The 17,483-nt window shown below is 38.0% G+C and overlaps 1 protein-coding gene across 5 annotated transcripts in view; it reads right to left on the minus strand.

Moving 5' to 3' along the window:
* The window catches only part of CDK5RAP2 (CDK5 regulatory subunit associated protein 2), an 83,175-nt gene that overhangs the window by 19,776 nt on the left and 45,916 nt on the right, over positions 1–17,483 (minus strand). For 4 of the 5 annotated variants that reach the window (XM_080401106.1, XM_080401104.1, XM_080401107.1 and 1 more), the window contains 8 exons: positions 15,434–15,899; positions 11,967–12,234; positions 10,427–10,543; positions 7,636–8,236; positions 5,360–5,592; positions 2,592–2,640; positions 1,622–1,806; positions 371–496 (listed from right to left, as the gene is read on the minus strand). In XM_080401106.1, coding sequence (XP_080257232.1) covers positions 371–496; positions 1,622–1,806; positions 2,592–2,640; positions 5,360–5,592; positions 7,636–8,236; positions 10,427–10,543; positions 11,967–12,234; positions 15,434–15,899 — 2,045 coding nt within the window. The remainder of the gene's footprint in view (positions 1–370; positions 497–1,621; positions 1,807–2,591; positions 2,641–5,359; positions 5,593–7,635; positions 8,237–10,426; positions 10,544–11,966; positions 12,235–15,433; positions 15,900–17,483) is intronic. The other variant, XM_080401105.1, reaches the window with a different exon arrangement.

The following is a 17,483-nucleotide window of genomic DNA, read 5'->3' on the forward strand; positions in this document are numbered from 1 at the left end:
ATCCAATGTTGTAAAACTACCTGATAGTCCTGTTCTTTTAGCAATATGTGCAACTGTAGGTTTGAGGCCATGTGATGTACCTGTAGCCCATAAAAGATTTGTGCATCGGTACTGGACACGCTCCAAGCCATGGACTCAGGGCAGAGGCACATTCGGTCTGTATTTATGCCACTCTACAGGCAGCATGGAAAAGCCATGGCTGCTGCTGGAGCTCAAGATGCAGCACTACTCAGAGAAAGGCACATCATTTTCCAACTGTAAAGGGGTGGGGGTTATTCAAAAAAGCATACAAAACATTTCCAGCAGCATTTGATCCCTCAGGCTTTAAGCATGAAAGGTGGATTTAATTTTTCATGAAATAGATTCTTACCTTGATCTAGTTCCTTGTCTGTTACTTGTCTCTCAAGCTGCTTCCTCAGTCTCTCATTAGTTTTTATGGAGTATTCTAAATGTTGTCTCAGAATTCTAATTTCTTGCAGATGCTCCATTAATAACTCTAAATAAACCAAGAGACCACTTGTTATTTAAAGAATATGTACTCCTGTCAAATCTAATGCCTGCTAATACTAAAAAATAATACAAAGCTGCTCAAAATGGCAGACATTAAATAGCTGATCCCCCAACAGTCTCTCTTCCATATAATCTGCAAACCGTGCATTTAGTGAAAACTCCAACTCTACATTTTTCCTTAAAACAATGATCCAGTTTTAATGCTCTTTACATTTCTTCTTCCTACAAACTGTAGTAGATAACAATTTTATCTAGTCAAAACATTCCCCATACCGGGAAATGAATCCAAAGTTCTGCAATGCAGCTCCACACTCAGGCTCGACGCACCAATAGTATACATTTTTCCTTATAACAATATGAAGCTTACCAAAGCACCTCAGATATAAATTTGACTTTGACTTACACAATGCGCGCCATAATAAATAAATCTGTTCTATCAAGTTTCATTACCGTACCTTTTCCTTCTTGCTTTGCCATTCTACAATTTTTCTTCCATTGGCTGTAAGTTTCAGCTTTGCTCAGGAACTTATCTGTTCTAACTGTCACTATCTTATTTGTCAGTTTATCCATGTCATACACTCCTGGTTTACTCTGCAATATTTTTCTCCTGAACAGTACGTGCTATCTCAGCTATTAAATTTTCATCACTGCCTATAACAAAGTACCGCAAGCATCACTTGTGCTTAGCGAAACTATCCAGGTCAAACATGACACCACTTATTAATTATGCAGCACTTACAATTCTCAAGAAAACACAACACTGGCTTTTATAAAATTAGAAAATCTCTCTTTTTCAATGTAATAATCTCTTGACAATTGTCTGTTTTCTCCTTATAACTTATCTATTTAAAGACTGTCTGGAGTACTGTAAAAGATGATAGTCTAAAACAACAAAGACACAAAATATCATAGTTAATTTTGTTTCAAACAGGAGGTAGCTCAAATCGTTGTCATCTCTGTACGGCTTATTACTGAAATTGCAATGATTATGCAAGATACTGGAAAGCTGAAGCAGACAAACATTCTTCATTATTTCTTAATTAGTTCCCTTGTGTCTTATTTATCACATTTTCCCAATATCTAGCGAATCTTCAGTGGGAAAAAAAATTACCTGGGGGAAACTTGTTTGGCAGAAGCGCCAGTGTGCCATGCTGTCCCTCTAGGTCATGCCTGTGCTCAGGTGATCCAAGAGATGACTTTTCTGACAAATCAAAGTCAGACAAGCTATGAAGAGCAGATGGTACAGGTGAGTCATCCTTCAGTTGCTGGTACATTGTGGTGTTCTTCTCATTATCCCTTTTGTGCCAAACAAAACATTTTGAAATATAAAAATTATTGTATCACTTTGGAAGCATGAACAGAGAGCATGGTGTCAAATTTACAGGTCACAGGCAAAGCGAGGGAATTTATGCGACAGAACATGACAAACGACTACACATCAGAGGTATATATCACGACTGAAATGCAGACCTCACTGAAGTCAGCAGGAATGATCAATGGGCCCCAGCCTAGTGTGGTGTTCCAGCGCCAGGCAGTCACCTCCGCGTTAAGGGGACCTCAGGCTGCCGCGAACAGGCAGCTGAGCATTTCTGTAGCGCAGAAGAATCCCAGGCTGGCATAAAACCAACACATGCAGCATAACAACACCTGCTCTCTTCACCTTCAGCATAAGGGTGTTTTGAGAATGAACTCCAACAGCACTGTACTCCAGTGATGCCGAGCCAGCCCCCAAGGTCACGGAAGCAGAAAGGCAGCTGACTATCCCCCCTAGCAGCTGCAATTAGGATAATATCTGAACATTACACAACAGTGTATTATGGCACATGTTTTATTTGTTCATGAAAGGCACAATCCGGGCAGCATCACGCTGCCTCTCAGTATCTCAGCTGTTTGAGGAGAAGCGGGGAAAAAACCCTTCATTTGTTTTCTGTGAATATTTTATTAACAAAATGGGTATTAATGAAACAGGCAACATAAGCAAAGCCCTCCCAAAAAGCAAAATGGTGGAAGTTGTGCTACAAAACATGGAGCATCCTTATCAAACAACCCTACGTTTGATAAACATGCAATCGCACTCTTACCTTTGAGCTAATTCATTAAGTATGGTAACTTCCGTACCTATCGATTCTCCTGCAAAGCAGAAATAACCGATTAAAAGCAGACATTGAGAATTATACATTTTCCCCCTCCATCTTAAACTATTTAAATACAGAATGGTAAATCAAAGAGAAATTAGAGAAGTCAACAGATACTCAACACACTGTGTGTTAGTGTCAAATGCTGTACATGAGTAAAACTATTTATAGCCCAGGAACAAAGCAATAGCTTTCTCTGAGTGCAAAAAAAATTACTAGGTACCACAGATGCCGGATTTTACAGCTTTGGTGTTTTAGTTAGCATACAGATGTAAACTACTGTGTTATATGGCAAAAGGATTAGAGGTACATGCCATTACTTCTTCAATAAAAATTATATAAAAACAATTCCATCGCACTTGGATTTTGTCCACGCAGAGTCAGGCTAACCAGTTATCCTTAATAAAGGGGCATACACAAGATACTGCCTGCAATATTCTCAGTGGTATAGCGTGTGAGCACAAGCACAATTCAGTGCAAGAGACCTGGACTCAGGCACTAATTTGAATAAGGAAATAAAGAGTTCCATGGTGTCACCTTGGCTCACCATATTTTAAAATTCTTGTGCAATTAAGCAAAAGTGGCAGGCAAGAGTTGCACAGCTGAAATTTCAGGGGAATGAACTGAAGGTCAGGATGGAAATGCAGAGACAGACGGTTGTTTATGCTTCTTTACAGTCAATTCTTAGTACACTGGATGTTCTTTATAACCCTACAAACATCATTTTATTTTAATGTGTGATTCAGTGCAACACCATTGTGTTAGATATATTGAATTGTCTCTGTTGTCAGTGACTTTTCATAGTATATAGGATACCATCTGTTGGTTTAAAGGCATTTAATGTTTATTCACTACACAGTCTTCTCATTTGTAATGCAAGGAATCTCTGTAGCCACTGAAATCATTGAATACACTCAATCCTTTATTACACTGCTATGACACACTAGCCGTAATACCTTTTTCTCATATACAATTCCTTTATATGAGCAATCGAAACTGCAACATGCTGCCACTATCTTTAATGAAAGGCAGAATACAGATCACTGTATGGCTGGGTCCGGAATGTTTCTGAACAAAGTGATCACTTAGAGCCAATTTCAGGAAGACGTGAGGGTCAGGGTCCCTATCTGAGGCCACCTCAAGCGTTTTTGCTGAAGACGGCAGTTTTGCAGCTGACATCTGTGGAAGTATTGATAGTTGTTTGGGTCAGAAAGAGCAACACTTGCAACAACAGGAAAAGCTCTTTCTTGCTGAATTTCACTCAGCATCCCTTTCCCATCGTTTTGCTACTAACTTTCTTCAGACTATGGACTGAAGGCCATACGCCTGATATACACTGCCTTCAGGTGACAACTGTCGATTTTGATGCTCATTTTACAAAACATGGTTGCATTTTAGCTACTATGAAAGAGAGTGAGCTCTTCTTAACCAGCTAGACTACGTGGCAGCAAGATACAGGTCTCTCAGGAAAATAATTAGAAAAGATCAGAGTAATACATCTCCTGATACGGTCCCACTTCTAGATGTTTAAGGCTTTGCCTTTCCTACGTAATGACTTGCCAAACAATAGGTAGGGAAACTGGGATAAACCAAGGACAAGAGCATTTTCAGGTCTGTAAGTTCCCATTTTTTCAGACAATATGGCAGTTATTACCTCACTGATAATTAAAGGGCTTCGCTTACCATACACATTACAATGTTTTTCCCTGGGTATACACTCCATTCAGCACTTGGCTTTCTCTACCACCAGGACAACAATTCTCTGGCCAACTTCGAGTTCCCTGCTCAGGAGGCTCTTGTTCTACTATTATGCCCTAAAGAAACCCTCAAACACACACTGATTTGCAATACCACAGCCTCTTAAATTCATGAGCTACTCAAAATTCTGAAAGGAATTATCTGCCTTCTAACCAAATAGATTTTACCTTTCTCCCCCCTGTTTTAATTTTCTATGTGCACCACTTGTGTGGGTTTCTCCTAAAGTCTCTGGCTCTTTTTCTTGGTGTATCCAGTGACAGAGGATTTTACACCTGCATACAATTTAACACGTGTTATTTCTACAGGAATATCAATAATGTGCAAATCACCATGGTATTATCTTCCAATAGTCCAATGCAGGATTCCTTGCAGCTCCTTTAAAGGCTCTGGCCATAGAAAATTGATTAGATGGACTATTATATAATTTCTTCTTTTACTCTAAAAGCACAGAGCAGATCTCTGCACTGCATTTACCTGTCCTGCAAGCAACTGCGCTTTAGGGGGACAAGCTTCAGGAACCTGTAACTTTTTATTTTAGTATAAACATATATTGTGTTAAAAACCAACTGTGAACCATGCCCATGAGAACCCTTCAATGGAGATACCTGGTGCTCAGGCACAACAAAGTCAGCTGGGCTGTTTCCTGAAACCAACTTGTAACTAAGCTATGACCACTATATTTTGAACAGTTAAAATATGCATGTGCTAAGACAAACAACTCAAAACAGAAGGTGTCAATACAGAGGACAACTACAAAAGTAAAATCCAGTCTTGCTGGGGCACTAAAATTTTACCTTCCAAGACAGTCTTCCCTATAAATCATTTAAAAGCAACTAAGAGGAATTAAGGTTTCCTTTTCACTAAAAAGGAAAAAAACCACCAACCAACAACAAAACCTTCAAATTTTGAGAACATTAATATATCTTAGACAATAAGCACAAAATACTGCTACTTACCATACAGGGATTTCCTTTCTAGTTTCTCAAACAATAGTACCGTTTGATTCAGTTGTTCACGGAAGCCTTCAGCAACATAATAATCTACATCACTGGCTTGAAGCAGTTCCTCAAAAGCTTTAATAAGGCTTGTCAGATGGTGGTGGTAAGCGACACAACCACTGCGGATCTCTTTAATTTGTTGGCTTTGAAAGGAGAGTTCTTGGGCTTGTGGATGAACTAATGAATCATATCTGAGAAAATGAAATTATCTTTAAAGTAATTTTCTGACCATAAATAACATTTAAATGTAAATTAAAAGTGAATTAAACTTATATTCCTAAGCTATAATTTTATGTCCCTCAATTTCATTTTAACGTGTTTTTACAGCCACAATGAGAAATATATTTTCTCTAACTGTTGAGTTTTGTATTTATGGACATAATTTGTGGGTTATTATCCTTCACTTAACTGCTTCATTTATAAGATGGGCAGAAACTAAGGTAACGACTTGTTTGTCCTCTTGGAAATAACCCGATGGTATGGAAAGATGCCAAATTAAAGTAAGTAAGAGTAAACACATCAGAATTTTTAAGAATACACATATTTTTCTTGACTGGCTCATATTTTGCTGGGGTTTTTTGTGGGGAGGAGTGGGGCAGGCTGGAGTTTCATTCACTATGGAAGAACAGATAGAGCTGTCCCTTCTTCTGAAACTGTATGTATTTCCCACCAGGAGCACAACATTGAACTTTCTGAGCTGATGCTTTCACAGAGTCTGAAAATTCTGCACATCTCTGCATGTTTATTACCAGAGACATGGCCATGACAACCACTGTAGTGTCCAAACTCTTGTACTCCACAAGCCAAGATATAAATTTCAACTCAGATCAATTTAATTTATTCTGCACTTGCAGATACAACATCTCTTTTATAACACCAACTGTCTGCATTACGGACTTCTTTCTACAGGCTCATACATTAGTGGAGAGAAAAAGGGAGAGGATCTGAAAAGATGCAGGGAATCAAACAAAATATGGGGCATAAACAAAATCTATGATGCTGTGGGTTGTTATAGAATTTTTATTGTCATTTGTATAGGAAGAGATGCATAACTCATTTTTGGGTCTGTCACTTGTGACTCATGCAGTTGTCCTAGACAGTGGCCATAAAAACTTTACAGCGATCCATACTGTCTCATCCCTTAACTTACAGTTAGATCTTCCTTTGTAAAATGGATGAGGTATATATTCAGGGTATGTAAATTTGTATGTACTGTGTAGGACAATTGTATTTTATGATAGTAATACTAAAAGATATACAATAGTCCATGTTGGTGGTTGCTCAGTGTCTCCAAACATTTCTACTCAAGCATGCTGAAGAAAGCCAAAAGGCTGAATACTTTTGTTATACTTCTGCCATTCTGCAGGCCCTCAGGATAATGACAATAGTACAGGAGGAAAAAAAAAGGGGGGGGGGGGTGCTGAAAAGTTTTGGTCTTATGGGACCCCATTCTATGTCTCTGATTTGTAGATATGCTAGCCAAAATGCTGACCTTAGTCTTACCATACAAAACCCAAGACTGATACTTTCCAGTCTCCCATAAATGATTTTCCAGCTTACGCTAGAAAATTTCATGCATAAATTTATATATATATATAAAATATATAGATAAATATATTAAGTATATTCTATATACTTTTACATCATTCAAAGGAAGGCATTACAGCATTCAACTGAAAATAAATTATAGCTAGAGTGTAAACTTTTTGTTTTACACAGTCTGGTCACACAAACAGAAGGGCTAGTATGAATCTGCCAGCTAATTGCCCACGGAAACATTTCCATTCAAAATACGATGTTTCATTTTCTTACACTTGTCACCTGAAAAAAATCTGAGTCATGTAAAACTGTAATTCTTTGAGGAGGGCTGACCTCTGTAATCAAAGAGTAACCTGAGGACATCTCACTTTGCTCAAGAGAGGATGTCTTGGAGCAAAGAGAGTTGTGGACCCAACGCGCAGGGAGACATGCAGGTGCCTGGCACAGAATCATTACAGTGATAGGAGCTTAACAAGAGCAGTTACGTTGTAAGAGAAATATTGTTTAGTACTTCAAGGCATCTTTTAACTAAATGTTTCCGTTGCTTTATGTTAATGTTAGTGAAATTTAGCCTTTACTCTAACAACACACTCCTGTTGTATATGTGTGAATAAAATTATCTTCATATTACTTTCCTGTGTTATTGGTATTGCTGTTTACAAAAAGGAACCTGAAACAGTAACAGCTTTACTCACTTGGATGGTGATGCTTCTCTCAGTTTGTTCTGAAGATCATACACTTCATCAAGATGCATATTTGCAATCTGCTCTTTTTCAAGTTCTGCCTCATTTGCTGATAGTAGTTCCTTAAGGTTTTCTGCTGTCCAGGTATCAGGTGCTTTTGAAGACTCTGAATTCCTATTTTCAGTGTGGATCTCATAACCCATCAGCTGATGGGCACTAGAAAATGTCTTGATTTCTTGCATAGTTGTATCTTGCACTTGTGTAACGTGTCCTTCCACAGGCAAGGCTGTGTCACTCAAAACTAGATTGGAAATACCACTTGATAAAAGCTGGTCAGAGGTCTGTAAACGAAATACTAACATTTTGTACTTCTCAAGCTCAGACTGCATATTCTTAATTTTTTGTTTCAGTTCTTCTATATCATCTATGACTTCACAGTCATCAAGTGCATCTGTATTTGTTACACTCAATTTGAGAGAACGCAGGCACTTGGAACCTGAATATGCAGTGGCTGAGTCAATGTCCTCATGTTCCATGGAAAAAAACTCTCCATCTATCTCTTTTAATGAACGCTGGATATTCATGTTGCTAATGTTATGATGATTTTGCATTTCTGAAAAACAGGAGGTTTGCATGTGAATACTAATATTTCTTTATCTGACATTCTGTTCTTAACAGCACTAGAATGAATTCATTTACTTCTATAATAACAGAATAAAAACGCAGAATAATTACAACTATACAATATTAGTTTTGAACTTTTGACCTCTTTCTATGATTTGCCCATTAATACAACTTGCACATCAGATATTTCAAAACCCTTATCACCTTTCAAATAAACAATACTCAAAATACACTCACTTCCCAAATGACTGAAAATTACTTTTGCCATATGGAGTCCTGAATCACCACCGATGAAGCCCAGACCTATCCAGCCCCAAAGATAACCTCAAACATAAGGCACTGAGATTTAAAAGTAGACTCTATGACTTTAAATTGTTCTTCCTAAAACTTCTAATTAAACCTTCTTTTTCTCCTCACTTCAAGAATCTATACAAAACCAACTGGAACATAAAGTCAGTGGAATTTTAAAAAGATTACCAACAAAATAGTAAAATTTGAAAAAAGGGGCTTTAATGGCTTCTTTTTAACATGTGTTCTAAACAAAATCCATAAAACTGTTCAGTGTTAAAGGTTTTACTGGCACTCATTTGGCATGCACATCACATCCCTTAGTTGACTTTGCAATTCACAAGTAATGCTAATCACCCCAGATTCATCAGGCCAATAAAAGCTATATAGTCCTATGTATATTCTATGTTTATAGTTCTGGGTACGTTGAGGGCTGTATGTGTAAGCACCTGGGAAAACAGTTATTTTCTGGTTACCACTAAATTAAATTTTCTCCTTCTATTAGTTCTGCAAAAGATCGCTATGAATTAGAACCTCCCTTCTGGGAGTTAATGATTGATCTTGCACAGGTCTTAATACTTTCAAATTGGTTTCCATGGAGAATTCGAATGCCCAGGTTCAAGCTCTAAATTAGCACAAAATTTTGGGGGGCAGCAGGGGGTGGAGGAGCTGTATATGAAGGCCCAACTCAAGCCCAAGCACAAGAGAATAAAACCAAATATAACCCAAGAGCTGGAGAAAAATGAAGCTGCAACGCTGGGATATCAACATATTTGAAATTAAGGCTACATGATGTTCTCTGCAGTACACAGCCTGCTGTGCACCATTATGTATGTCATTCAAAAGGTGACAGAATCACAGGACAGAAATGCTTCCAAGAAAATGTCCGTGTATGAATTCAAGAAGACACACTGAATAAGGGAAGGCAACACTTAAGTTCACCAGCTTCTGCTCCTCCTCTACCAGTTGGCTGCTGCAGTAACACAGATGTCAAAGAAGGTTGCAGACTGAGATGGAAAAAAAAAACAGATACTAGATGAACTCTTAAACTCTGCAATCCTGATTTCATGCAAATGTTCCAGATAACAAAAAGAGGAAATAAAACCAGATGTTGGGGAAGAAATATTTCTGATTAGAATACTGGTTATGGTTTTAATGAGACACTGCCCTTTAATGAAAGGACAACTAGCCAGCTCTCTGTGCATATATATGTGTCCGCGCACACAAAGGGCACACACAGAGCACGATCCTGCTAACCAACTCACTGGCTTCAACGAAGCTACTTATCCAAATAAAATTAATGATGTGACAAAGGATTACAAAACTGGTCATATCCTCTGTACTCTATACACAACATGCTAACCAGGTTATTCAAGCCCTCCTGAAGAAGACTAATGGATGATACAGAAACACGTAATACAGTGTTAAGCCTATTTACATTTTCATTAAAACGATTCCATTAGGTTTCAACCTAGTTGAATGCCTTCAGATAATTCAGATAAGCAAAATTCTATCATTCAGTTGCTTCATTCCAATAGTTCAGAACTAGATGCAGAAGCAGTAAGTAACAAACATTTAATTCAGAGAAGAGTTCAGAAGTGAGGACATTAGCAACAGAGATCAGAGTTAGGCATACAACTCATTATTTTTACTGGAAAGCGGACTCATAAATCCCTGTGGCCCTTCTGAAAGCATAACCCTTATAAAAGACCAGCTTGAATTCTTAGAGCAATTAATCCATACGAGCTAAGAAAATTAGATTTAAAACCCACAAAAAATGGCAAGGGAGACAATTACCTGCAGTAATTTACAATTTTGCACATTTCAGAAGGAACTAGAGTTTTAAAATTTCTTCTTTTTTTTTTTATACTACACCATATAAATGCTATACCTTGATAGTTTTGCTGATCTCTGTCCATCGCATATTCATTCTTGCCCCCTGTATCCAGATCAACACCTTGCAATTCCACCTGGACCTCACTATTATCCAATTTGAGCAATGAGTCAACTGAATAGTGGGGGAAGGTAAAACAGATTATCAGTAAGTGGCTAAAAAAAATTAAGTGGGGATAGTTAAGCAAAAAATAAACAAAAAAAAAAAAACCAAAAAACCCCACACCCACAAACCCAAATCTGGCCCTCTTAGAATTTGAAACGGGAAAATTATCTAAGGAAGAACTACTATTGAAAATGTAATACAAACACCACTGGTCATATGAGAAAGCATTTGCACGTGTCTTTAAAATTATAAGGCTAAGTACTAAGAACGTGAATTGCAAAAGCTTCCTATCAGCAAATGAAGACAGACATTTGCAAGTTCCCTTTGTAATGTAACAGTTAATCGATTTTTAGTGCATTTTTAAATGTTTTACATTAAGCTTAGAGAAAAGGCTAAAAAGTTTTGCCAATATGAGCATTGATCATAAACTAATCTCCTGCAATCTCCCACTGCATCAAGTCCCAGAATTACTAAGCGTGCAAAATAATTGTTACCCAGGGTAAAGAAATCAGCGCAGAAAGGCAATCACAGGACTGCAGTCCTAACAGGCTCTGATTAATTTCAGGATCCAGTTCAAAAGTACTGCCCTTCTCAGAATTCTTCATGGATTTTTGCACCTACCGAATTAATTGCTGTGGTCCCATCACCTTAAAGTATTTCCAGTAAAGTTGTGCCATATCTATCCCCTACCACAATAACGTTATCATGAACAACAAAGTCTCTGCAACCTCTGTGCTTGACAGTGGCTCACTTGGTACTTGATTGAATCTTATTTCTTATATTTACACTTCATCTCTCCCTCACCTATCCTCTACATCTCTACTCAATTTTTAATCTAACTGCTAAGCGCATTTTTATTTCTCTTACCACTCCAAAACTTTATATAATACCCATTGTTCTCTGCCTTACAATTTGTCATACTTTCCCGATCCAGATACTTTGTCAACAAGTGACTTTAAATTAACCCAGCCACACTGGAAACAGACACAGATGACTTGACAGATCAGTGGAATATTGGAAAAACTTATTTATGCAGCATAAACAAATACAGTAGTTTTACACTCTCCTGTCTCCATTACAGACAGTTTCATTAGGCTTGGCATCCTATAAAGGAAATTTTTCATTCACCTAAACATTGACATATATATGTGTATGTGTGGGCACCCTGCGAAACTCTCATTTATTATAATCTTTATGTGATGTATACACAGCACTTTCTGTTCTATATGAAGCTGTTTAAAATTCTAGCAACAAAGATAAAAGAAAAAAAAGGTGGTTCTCAAGGTCTATACATATTTGACTACCCACAAAAATCTTAAGATTAAGCAGCATTGTACATATGTAAAAATGATCTGGTTTTACTTTTTACTACAAGAAAAGAAGCTGGTATTTTAAGCAGAATTACAAGTCATTATGTCTGCTCTTTATTTACCCCTCACTGATGTGCTTTCCTGTGCAGGCTCTTCCTGAAGGTTTGCAGTTACAGACTGGTTCAATAATAACTCTCCATTTGTCTGTGGCTGAGATTGATTGTTTTGTTCTTCACGTGCTTTCAGACCCTCACAAGGCGCCCTGGTACAACACTGTAGTTTTGAATCTGACTTCTGCACAGAGGAGTTCAAAGGCATGTTTCCTAATGGTTTGGCTGATCTTAAGAGAACGGGCAGACGGGACTTCTTGGGCAGGTAAGCAGAATCAGTCTGAAAAAGGCATGGAACAAAATGGGAAGGTGGTAGCTCACATGTAACAGTCAAGTAAGGGAAGCATAAACAAACATTCCAGGAAATTTTCTTGTCAGAGCAGTCAGCTGTCACGTTAGTTTTGAAAATAAGATTGCAACACCCTTGCAACATGAAAAACAAACATTCAGAGAGAAAAAACCCTATCCCACTGGTTCGATTTCCTGTAAGTACCTGCTACTTACGCATCCACAGCCACACAGCGAATGACTTCCAGTTCATGAAGCAAGACATCAAATACACCATTGACTAGTAAAGGCTTTTAATCAGTAGGCATATTAGTTAACTTTGAATTTGTTTATGCCCTAGGAAAATACTTTCTCAACCAAACTGACCTCTCTCTAACTGCTACTTCCCACTCTCCTTGTCTATATCATAAATGTCTGACAGCCCAGTAACTGTTTCCCTTAAACCTTAAATCCTTTTTTGTTGTTGTTAATTGAGGATACTCCTAATTTTTCACAAATTCCTGAACATATTTTCCTTTCTTCTTTTTGTCTCCACCCAACAGGCCCTACTACATACCAGCCCACTTTCCTGCCATTGAGAAAATCAACATAGGTTTGCATCTGCCACAGAGGAAATCTATTCTGCCAGAGAAATTCTTTATGAACAAAAATAGCTTCTTCACACATTGCTTCTGCAGGATTCCCATTTCCTACTGTAACAGACATTCCATCACTGGAGATTGGGGGAAAAGTTAAATTTCTTAAGTCATTACATTTTAGCCTCTCACCTTTTGAAGTCTCTGCATAAAATGAATGTGTCCTTGCTTAAACCACAGAGCATAAAATAATGCTATCTCCAAAAAGATAAAAACATGCTATATGTTGATGAGAGTTATGGAATTGTGTGTAATAATAATAAAAATCAATAATGGAATTTTCAGATAGATTTAGTATAGTTTTTTGCTGTTCATTTGCTTCACCAATGGCGTAAATCCCGTAATTTCTTTTACCACCCAATGTATTCTGAAATACCTTTCCACATTCATTTCTTAGCAATTATAGTCTTTACACAATTTAAAATAATAAAAAGCAAGTTCCATTTTCCTAATGACATACTCAATTCTTTTTGTACATACATGACTACAATATCATTTGGAGACTGAAAAATAAATCCGGGCAGGATGAACTTCCTGCTAGTTTTACTAAACTGCACTAATAACGTCAAGCAATTTCCAGCTGTCTCAGGGTTGTTGTACAGACATATACGTCACCCAGATTACCCAAAGTCCAGTTCAGCTGGCTACATGAAATTATTTACAAAAGCCATTCAGAAGCAAAAGAGACACTGCATTAGTCCAAAGAAAGCTTTTAAAGCAACTGACTCAGGGATTGCATTGAGGTTGCAACTGATTAAACTGGAGAGGAATCTGGAAAATGATGAATCAAAACAGTATTTCAAAACTCAGTGAAAACAGGAACTTGAGAAAAAAGAGAATTGCAGAAAGAACTCTAGCTGTTCCCTGTGGGGGGTAGAGAAGCCTTTACTCGCTGCCTTCACAGACCGTCCTTCATTCCCGAGAAGACAGACCAGCAGCTCAAAGACATCGTTAGTGTTCTTAAGCAAGGCATCAAAAGCAAATCTTCATTAAGAGACCAGCTAGGTCCCCAAACCCCTTCTCCCTCTGCTACCCACCCTTACTCTAAGACTGACTTCCACCTGCCCTCATCTCTTCGCATGTGTGTCTCTGGAGCACTGCCCTGAACAGCGCCGACACGAACCGATGGCAAAGCTCATCCACTCCTCCTTGTCCCAGAGTAGCCAAGGCATCCCAAAGATGCAGGGACAGCTATCGCTGCAGCCAACCTGCCAACCATGAATGACCAAACACCAAATAGACTAAGAACATTAAAAACAGCCCAAGAACATTTCTATTATTACCCTCTTTCCTCCCCAAACATATTTTTTTTAAAGGTAGAAAATTTACTTGCAGGAATGAAACCTTAAAAGACCAAGAATGCACCTGAAGATACTGAGATAGATTTTGATTACGTGTAAATCATTTGGTGAAACAAGACATAGCTTTTGTGAATTAGGTTTTGATTTTTCAGGAGTATCATAATCTACTGCTTAAAACTGGCATGAATTTTCTAGGGTGTCTGCCACGGACCAACTGTGCGTGCCAGAATCTTTTCCTTAAAATCTCGAACTATACTGAGACACTTACGCCTGTACAGAACAAAGACCTATCAACATCTCTTGGTTTACAAGCCCCTTCAGAACAATGAACCCAACAAGAACAGGCCAGAATAAAAATGAACTGCTCCCAGTTGCTAGCTCACAGAAATCTCTTGATCACTGAAGTCATGGATACCATTCTTTGCAGAAGGTGCTACAACATTCTCTATTAGCAGTCCACAAAATCAAAAGCAATTCTCTCTTTTGTCTGCTCCGCTAAGATCTTCAAAGAGTTTTCAACTTTGCTTCTATAACAGCTACTGAAACAATACACGTGAACTCTTTAGTAGACACTTTTCCCACCTCTTTGTTTGGGATCACAGACTGCCTGCATACAAAAGGCTTGAAAACTTACCTGGCACAAGCAAGTTACATCTGTACTCACAGAGCAGACCGCACCTAGGCTCCAAACAAATATGAAGAACTGCCCCCACAGTTTTATAGAGTACTACTGGTCACACTTGTCCAAAAGCAAGACACAATGATAAGATGTTAATACAACACTAAAATTAAGAGTTGAGTTTGTTGAAATCTACTATTAACTCTTCACCAGCATGCTCTCAGACATTATGTAAGCCTTCAATTTTCTAGACTGCATTTGCCATTCAAACTTAATAAGCTATCAGTTCAGAATGCTCCGGGTCCGCACGTTACGAACATCTATGCAGAGATGCAAGGTAGTACAGAACCAAGCCATTATGCTGTGAACTCTCTCTTTTTCCAAAAGCTGTATTTACTAGTATCTGGTCCCAGTGAGGATTGAAATTCAATTAATTAACGTTCTAAAGCACACTGAAGTATGTGATGAAAAGCTCTGAACATTAAGAACAATTATCTAAAATAATTTGGCTTACATCTCTTTCTCTAATTTTAAAAATTACACAAAAGCAAGATTTAGTATTAGAAATGAAACATATTTTACCCTTTTATACATCTATTCCCTAAGTATCAAAAAGAGAATCTTAAATAAACTTACTTCATTTGTTCTCCTTGTAAAGAGAAGTCTTTCTTGCTTTTCACCCTTCTTACACATGTTTTCTTGCTGATGTTCTCTTTCTGCATTTAATCTTGAATATTCTGGGTTTTCTTCTGAGGCTCCTGTTTTGCCTTCATGTTTGACTCTCATGACATTACTCTCTAAAGTCATTGTTTGTGTAGCTGCATCTTTCAATTCCACTTTCAACAACTCAATATCCTTATTAATCTGTGGCATTGCATCTGGATAAGGCTTCTCTTTCCCATCAAAAGTTGATTTCAATTCTACTTGCTGCTTTAAGAATTTATTGACCTGCTTGAAGTGCTTGAGTTCAGCTCTTAGTTGAATAATCATTTGCCTAAGATCTTTTTCATCCTTTTTCTCTATATCTTCACTTGAACATTCTTCGTCAGTTGTGTTCAGATGATCTAACAGTTCATTTACAATTTTCATTTGTTCTTGTCTGCTGTACTCGGGAAAGAGAAAGAGAAGGCATGAATTTTGATTTTTATTTAAGCAAACAAGAACACCTTCTAAGAAACTCTTTTGCAGTATCTTGACATATTTGAAATTCCCAGGGGATTCCGTTTTACTTGCTAATGAATTACTAACAAACAGAATTTTTGAAGCCTTTTCACAACATGAGTTATATGGGAAGTTACCTCATCAGTGCTTTTCTCCCGTTTATGACCATATACGCTCTACCACCCCGCTCCCCATTCATGAACAGGTACTTAGCATCTGGTACATAAATCGATTGCTTACCTACCATAGCAATATAAGAAATATGAATCGATTTTCAAAAGAGTTTACACTCCAATTTAACTACCTTAAGAAGAAAATTCTGCCAAAAATACAGGAGACGCTAGATGTCGAGCTTTTCTGAAAATCTATCCCTTAATCTATTTCTAATGTAACAGGAAAGATGGAACCTAAGAAAGCAGCCAAAAGCCTGCAAAAACAGCTCAATACAGACCATCAAACTGCCCCACAGATACCTCATGGTCCATGGACAATAGTTTGGAAAGCAATGTTTTAAGAGAAACTGAAGCCAAATAAGAGACATTTAAAGCCTAAGCAAGCCCTCAAATTCTACAGACGATTTCATGTGTCCAATAGAGAGCTGTTTGTGCCACTAAACATAAAAACCAGCATTTAAAACAACTGCATTTGTATGGCTAGCGTTTGAAATGGTAGAAGCTAACTAGGCTTTTTATATCTTTCTCTGGCATCTAATGTCGTCAGTGAGAATTCAGTTATGCAAAGTACAGGCTCATCACCAGTCAATCTGGTCATTTGTATGTGAACATAGAAAAGATGACACACTAAGAGTGGTAAAGAATCAGTCATCAGCAGACTTCTGTGTAAAGTTAACAAATAAAACAATGTTACCTATTCGTCTTCTAATGGAGTAGCATCTCCTCATTTACCATTAACTAGTTCTTTGACAACTAAGACCATTTAAGCCTGTTGCAGAGTTTTAAATAGTAATAATGTAAAAATAAAGAATTGCTTGAGTAAAGTCAGGTGCAGGACATGCCTGAAGACCAAACCCAGGATCTGACATGTGGAACCCCACAGGATATTCTGCGCCCACCACGGCCGAGCACGATGGATATGGAAGGTCAATCCCATTACTCTCCGGAAAGCACTGCGGCTGGCTGGCAGAACAGCTCAGGTGGGCGCTGCAAAATGTCACGCAGTAACGTGCATAGCCATTAGAGCATGGAGAGAACTAGGAAAGGAAAATGAGAAGGATCCCCACCAAAGCTCTAATTCAGTTTTCAACCAGGAGATTAAGTGGTGTAAGCATGAAATTGGAGGAAAGCAAAACTAGTCAGGGGGTGGTTTTTCTATACAGCCTCTTGCTTGGTATTGTCCAGTTGCTATGGACATGAGCACTTCAGATGGGAACTGATCAAACCATAATGTAACACACACACACACAGACACACATATATTTTCTCCTGCATAGCAAGTGACCTCAGTACTTAAAACATGGTTCATCTCAGCACAGTCCTAGGAGTGGTTACAGTGGAATAACCAGCCA

This window comes from Falco punctatus, assembly GCF_963210335.1.
Source record: "Falco punctatus genome assembly, chromosome: 9".
In the NCBI taxonomy this organism is placed as follows: Eukaryota; Metazoa; Chordata; class Aves; order Falconiformes; family Falconidae; genus Falco; species Falco punctatus.